The 6,681-nt window shown below is 36.4% G+C and overlaps 1 protein-coding gene across 1 annotated transcript in view; it reads left to right on the top strand.

Annotated features, from left to right (window-relative positions):
• Positions 1-1,437: 1,437 nt before the first annotated feature.
• thoc5 (THO complex 5) overlaps positions 1,438-6,681 on the top strand; it is a 91,581-nt gene continuing 86,337 nt past the window's right edge. Inside the window, 4 exon segments of the mRNA XM_071673722.1 lie at positions 1,438-1,717; positions 4,603-4,740; positions 5,276-5,356; positions 5,891-6,100. Coding sequence (XP_071529823.1) covers positions 1,523-1,717; positions 4,603-4,740; positions 5,276-5,356; positions 5,891-6,100 — 624 coding nt within the window. The 5' untranslated portion in view covers positions 1,438-1,522.

Below are 6,681 nucleotides of genomic sequence, written 5' to 3'. Positions count from 1 at the left end.
ATGAGTCTGTGCTCTTCTCAGAGGCCTCACAGTCCTACAGATAGTAGACTGGGATTATTTCCACCCGCGTTTCGTTGCTCTCGCCTGCCGATTGCGTTCGATAATTCCGGTCAGAATATTGACCGCAGCTGGTGTTCATTCGTGCCACCCTTGAAAACCATCCCACGTGTAGAATCCGCTAACAATAATGCTCCGCGTAATGCATACATGCAGATTTTACACGTTTCATCATAACAACACGAAAGAATGTTAGTAAAATATACTTCCACAGGAAAGGATTGTGATATCTAAGAAAATGGTATTCATCTAAGGCACTGACATCGAGTTGAAAGATCAGCCAATGAAATAATCGTACCTATCGAAAGATGCTTATTATCCACGTAAGTGTAGCATATCATAGCATATTGTCGATAGGAAATCATGTAATACAGAGGCTCTGTACACACTCGGGTGTTGGTCGAGTTTTTCGATAAGTGGATAGTTTCTGATTTTCTGAGGTAAATAGAATCTGTTTTTATCCTTTTCCTTCACATCTACTTCAATGGCAATATTTTCAAGATCTTTCTCACCACTTTTCACAGTTTCTCTATTATCGTGATTATAATGACTCTCATCATCATAGCGTCATCATAATCTCTATCATGATTATGAATAGGAGCATCATTATTATTGTTTTCATTATGACTGATAGCGATCAAAATTGCTTATCATTATTGCCTTAATTCGTAATTTCTTTTCTGCTACACGTGTAAGGTTTAAGTTCATTAACCTAGTTCTCCTCTTCCTTCTTCTTCTGATATTATTATTATTATTATTATTATTATTATTATTATTATTATTATTATCATTATCATTATTATTATTATTATTATTATTATTATTATTATCGTTATCATTATTATTATCATTATTATTAATGGCTACTTTCGTTGACATCTAGAGTAGATGAATGTTTTAGACTGTATAGGTTGATTAGAGGTAATGCCAGAATAATACCAAACCAAATCTAGCTGAATGTTAAGATCCACTGCCAGTAAGCAGCTGAACACCAGTGAGACATCATGAACAAGTATTTGATTGAGTACCAGGCGAAGGAAAGCCTCTTCGATGATTAAGACTGCGGTCCAGCGTAACTCAGAAAGCAGAGAAGGACTTCTGTAGGAGTAAGGGACAGTCCTTCGTGATTTGTGAAGAAATATTCACCAGACATACTACAATAAATCAAAACTTTATTTAGTTTCCGAGATATTTTGAAGATGGTATGCATCAAATTACAGAGAAGTAATCGCTTTACATTGATAGAGATTGAAACTATAATATATCATGGAATGTTTAATTTATGGATATTCATATGCAGCTGTTTTTCTTTATTATTTAAAAATTCTGTTAAAACAGAAATGTTGACAAACATTCTTGAAGATTTTCTCTTTTACATAGGAGGTCCCTCTGATAAACAAACTTCTCTGTGGTAAAGGAATCGCCCGAGGTTCATCTTATTAATTAAGTGTTTGTATAAGTTAGAATGGGTCGAGAGGATGATGATGGAGACACAGGGTCTCGAGAGTCGAAGCGGCGGCGTAAGGGTGGAACTGAGGTGGCTAAGAAGATTGGAGAGAGTGACAACTCGGTGGCATCATCATCTACCACGGTGGCGGCCACTGTTCAGTCCCGCACCCCTAGCAAGGAGAAGACCACGACAATTGCAGATACTTATCAGGTGCGTCCGCCGTGGCCTAATTGGTCTGAGAGACGGGTTGAGACTATGGTTAGATAATGGTATGGGTATTTTATCAGACAGAGAATGCACTTGGTATGTGTGGTAAAGAATGACTTAAGTAGTGGTTTCCTTACACGGTCGAGTTGATATATCTATAGATCCTACTCCCACAAAATTAAGTCCTCATAAAGTGGGTAGGTCACTGAATTTGAAATAATGACACAAAAGCATTGTATGCGAACTCTGATATCAGAGTATAATCAGAGTATAAAGATTTGCCTTGTATCATTTGTTAAATTCTGTCAGTTAGAACAGGAGCAAGGCCTGTTACATCTTAAAGTAATTGTTGAATGTCTTCTTTGAACGATTGATAAAAATCTCTTTAGAATGATTTTTCGCCCACTGCTTTCACTGCGCTAACATGTAGAAATTTTATGCATGTCTCAGCACAAAAAACACTAAAAAGTATGAGAACAGCCCAAGTGTCAGTTGAGTTACCATTGTGCATGTTTTATTATTATTTTACCTACAATGAAATATTGATTTTTGATATAGTATTGATTATCTGATGAAATAGATTTTATCTTGTTAAAGTTGCTGTCTTTCATTGATGATTTTTTCGTGATAGCTAAACCATAAAAGTTTGGAAAATTACCTGCTGCAGCAGAGACACAGTGTTGTCAAGGTTAAATCTCATCCAAAGTTTCTTTGAATTGTTGTATGAGAACCTTTATACTTAAGTTACATGCATTAACACCACAAAATATGAATGTACATCTAGAGAGAATGATCATAATTTATCAAGAACACTTTAAGATTGTAAAGAATGAAATGAACTATACACTTTTTTCTTGGTTAAGAAGCAATTTTTTTTTCAAAACCATATACATGTTTTGTTAGCATCTGTTGAACAATTTGACATTGCAAACATATGGTGGTAAAGAACGTCAGCGTTACGGACTTGTTCCCTGCAAACATATGGTGATAAAAAAATGTCAGAGTCACGGACTTGTTCCCTATTAAGATTGGGGATGCTTTTGTAGATTACAAGAAAGTTCTTTTCTTTTAACCGCGTATTTTCCTTAAAATCACAGCCATTCCCTCTATCACATATTTATTTTAGTAAGATGAAGATTAATGGTGTAAAAGACACTCTCCATATCTAAATTACCCAATTGATTATGAGTATCTGTCCATTTATGTATATCTCTCACACCCATTGCCTCTGGGAACTCCCATCAAAAGGGTGGCCACATCAAAAGTCTCCATGTATCCCTGTCCTTACATGCTTTCCTCGCATTCTTCCACCATCTCTCTCCCTCTAGTATTCTTCCACTCTATTTCCCCATGTCACAGTTGGTCTTCCTTTCACAGTAACCCCTTTAATTGTACTATCGTACATTTTCCTTGTAAACTCCTATTCTTGCATTCTCTCCACATGCCCAGACTACCTCAGAGTTTCCTTGTAGACTCCTATTCTTGCATTCTCTCCACATGCCCAGACTGCCTCAGAATAGTACGTTTTTCTGCCATACCACATTTTTCATACACCCCTTCATTTCTTTGTTCATAAGGAACCTTCATAATGATTTATCAAGATGAGTTATTTTTGAGGTGGCTCTATACTCACAGATTCAAATAACATTGAAATTAAGGTAAATGTCAGTCTGGTGAGATTTTCATAAGTTGTCCTTATTTCTACAAATACATTACATCATTTTACATTACATTACCTTGTATTTTCCTTGATCATCGTAGACCTGCCACTATTGCCATATTATTCTTTTAAGTAAAACATAGTGGTTATTATGCTTACTAATCTGTATAATAATCTTAGACTCACTGATACCAAGTAGTCAGCATTAATGGTTCAAAAGCTATTTTGTTTACTAGTATGCAAAATAACTTTTAGCTCACCAATGCTGATTAGTTGGCATAAGAGATCCAAACACTATTTCAGTGATAACAGGTGTATGCTGTGGCCTCATATTCTAGAAGCTCATCAGTATCTTGAAAATCTAATTATAGGATTTACATTTGTTTAGTGTATATTTCCTTTTAATATTACTTGTAAATTATTGAAGATGGAATTTTTAATGGTGAATCTGAAAACAGATGATGTAAAATATGGATTTACTGTTATAGATGAGACCTATTGTGTTATTGGAATCTGCTTACCCCTGGTCACACAGAATTCTTAATGATGCTTCTGAACATAGATGATGTGAAATATGGATTTACTGTTATAAATGAGACCCATTGTGTTATTGGAATCTGCTTACCCCTGGTTACACTATGAGTGAAAAGTCACCTTCAGTGACTGTGTCATTGTCTTGACAAAAGGGAGCAGTCTTGTTGAAAAACCTCTCCCCCCAAAGTCCTTCATTTTCCTGCTTTTAGAAGTGAGTGCAGCCTTGGACCTGCAGGAGTTCCTGGAAAAGGCATCTTAGAGTCACACTGGGACCCTTTCAGGAAAAGAACCTGGGGTCATTATAAATGCTTTTGCCAGTAACTATGACTGGGCACATTATAAAAGATAGGTTTTTCATTTCCTTCAAAATTCATGATACTTTCCCTTTTCCTCCTTTTCCCCTTCATTAACCTCCCTATATTTCAATTAGAGCCCAGCCTTGATGTGGACTTTCATCTGTAACTGGAGCCTCCAACGTAAAAAATGAGAAAAAAAAGATATGGAACCTAAGTATCCAGATTAATTTTACTATGAAAACCTTATTAATTCATAGCAGAGGCATTATTTTTCTCTATTAAAGCATTGAGAATTAAGAGATTAGGTAATGTACAGTATTAGATATCACAGATTTGATTTTCAGTCTTTAAGGTTTCTATTAAGAAATTTGAAGCAATTATTTTTTATTTTCTTTTAGGCAAGCTTGGATCATGAATGTCTTGAGGCGCAGGATAGGATGGAGGAGGAAGACCAAGAGCTTGTAGCCTCCATCATTCGTCACATTCGCACTCTTATGAAAGAGATTCTCAAGCTGAAATTAGAAAAACCTGATCAGGTAAGCATCTTGGAAAGACATTGTAAATGGTTGGTAGATATGATTACTTAAGTTTTTGATACAGTGAAGTACATTTTAGTGTCTTATATAGCACTGTATTATGAAAATTGTTTTGCATTTGAAAGGTTTTGTTGCCTGACTGCATGTACTGAATCCAGCCACAGTCTCATGTATTTGTATTGATTCCAGGGGTTGGGCACATGGTTAAACTATTTGGTTGTATAATTATATTGGATTGATTAGGGGATAGGGGAGAAAGAATACTTCCCACATATTCCCTGAGTGTCGTAGGGGGTGACTAAAAGGGAAGGGAGGGGGGCTGGAAATCCTCCCCTCCCATTTTACTTTTTCTGAAAGAAGGAACAGAGAAGGGGGCCAAGTGAGGATATTCCCTCTTAGGCTCAGTCCTCTGTTCTTAACACTACCTTGCTGAAGCAGGAAATGGCAAATATGTTTGAAAAAAGATTAGGATTAGATATGTTTATTAAACCTATCTGCATGTAACTGCCTGATTGATTACTAAACTGGGTTTCAGTGGTCAAATGAGGTGGATGAACGGCGTATTCAAGTTCTCATGTTGATGTTGTCACTTCGTCGTCTCAGTCGAGTACAAAAGGTAAGGAGTTGGAAAATTACTTTTGTGTATTGCTAACTCTTTTTACATGATATATTAGTCCTTTGACTCACCAAACACTTTTCATTTATATTTCCTCTTCATTGTAGTCCATCAGTAATTTGCTTGTATATTCAGGCTTTGTTTGTTTGCTTTACTTTTTCACCCACAACTTTGTTTTCTTATTTCTGTATATATCATTTTTTTTTTTTTTGTTTGATGCTGTCCTGATATTCCTAATTACTTTGTCTTTTATTAGTTCCTGTTTGTGGTTTTCACTGACATTCTCCACACCATAATTTCTTGTCATTGTGTAACAGTGTACTAGTTATTTTTCTTTTTTCCTAATGTCAGTTTCATACATAGATAAGGAGAGTTTTGTTTGGTCATTCATCATGTGATTATTTTCGTCGAATTATTGTATCCAGAAGGCACATTATAACAATATCTAGCACATTATAACAATAGTTCTAGCTCTATTTTTGTAACTATTGTGTGCAGTGCTTTGCTTTCTCATGCACTGCTTCATTTCAACAGGTTCGTGTACGTGATTCACGTGAAAAAACAGCTGAAGCTCGGCAGAGTGTTGATGGGGTGACTTTGCAGTTGCAGAACCTCCTTTATGAAGTGGCCCATTTGAAGAAAGAAGTTAGGCGTTGTTTAGATTTTCAATCGGCTGACCAGGAAATTGATCTTGTGCCAGTAGAACAATTCTACCTCGAGGCACCAGAATATATCAGCCGACCAGTAAGTTCCAGGGCTTGAGACTTAATTCTTTTGAAGTATTTTGGTGAAAGTAGAGTGTTTTAAATAGCTGGGAGTGGATTTGGCAGCAAATTGAACCATGTAAGCTGAAGTGAGCCATAGGGTGGGTGAGGGGGGGGCAAAGGGTCTGGGCATATTGAGGAATGCATGGAAAGAAAGGTCACTCTCTTTAAGGGTGAAGATAGGTACAGTTGACTGCATAGTAGTCTTATTTATGTTCTTTGGATATAAGGCATGGGCCTTAGATGAGAATTTAGAGACTAGGAAGGATGTGATAGAAGTGAAATGTTTGAGGACAATTTGTGGTGTTAAGAGGGTTGATGAAGTAAGAAATGAGAGGTGTGATAATAAGAGGAGTATAGTTGAGAGAGCTAAAGAGGACCTGCTGAAATGGTATGGTCATATGAAGTTGATGTTTTAGGAGCAAACGACTAATATAGTAAATGTACATGTTGGAAATGGAAGGAAAGAAGGAATGCGGGAAACAAAAGAACGAATTGTAGTGATGTATATGGGGAATGATGTTTTGTCAATGGGCTGAATCAGGGCACATGAAGTGGTCA

The sequence above is a fragment of the Panulirus ornatus genome, chromosome 19, assembly GCF_036320965.1.
Source record: "Panulirus ornatus isolate Po-2019 chromosome 19, ASM3632096v1, whole genome shotgun sequence".
Classification (NCBI taxonomy): Eukaryota; Metazoa; Arthropoda; class Malacostraca; order Decapoda; family Palinuridae; genus Panulirus; species Panulirus ornatus.
The sequence above is the reverse complement of the archived record's forward strand: the minus strand, read 5'-3'. Positions and strand labels throughout refer to the sequence as shown.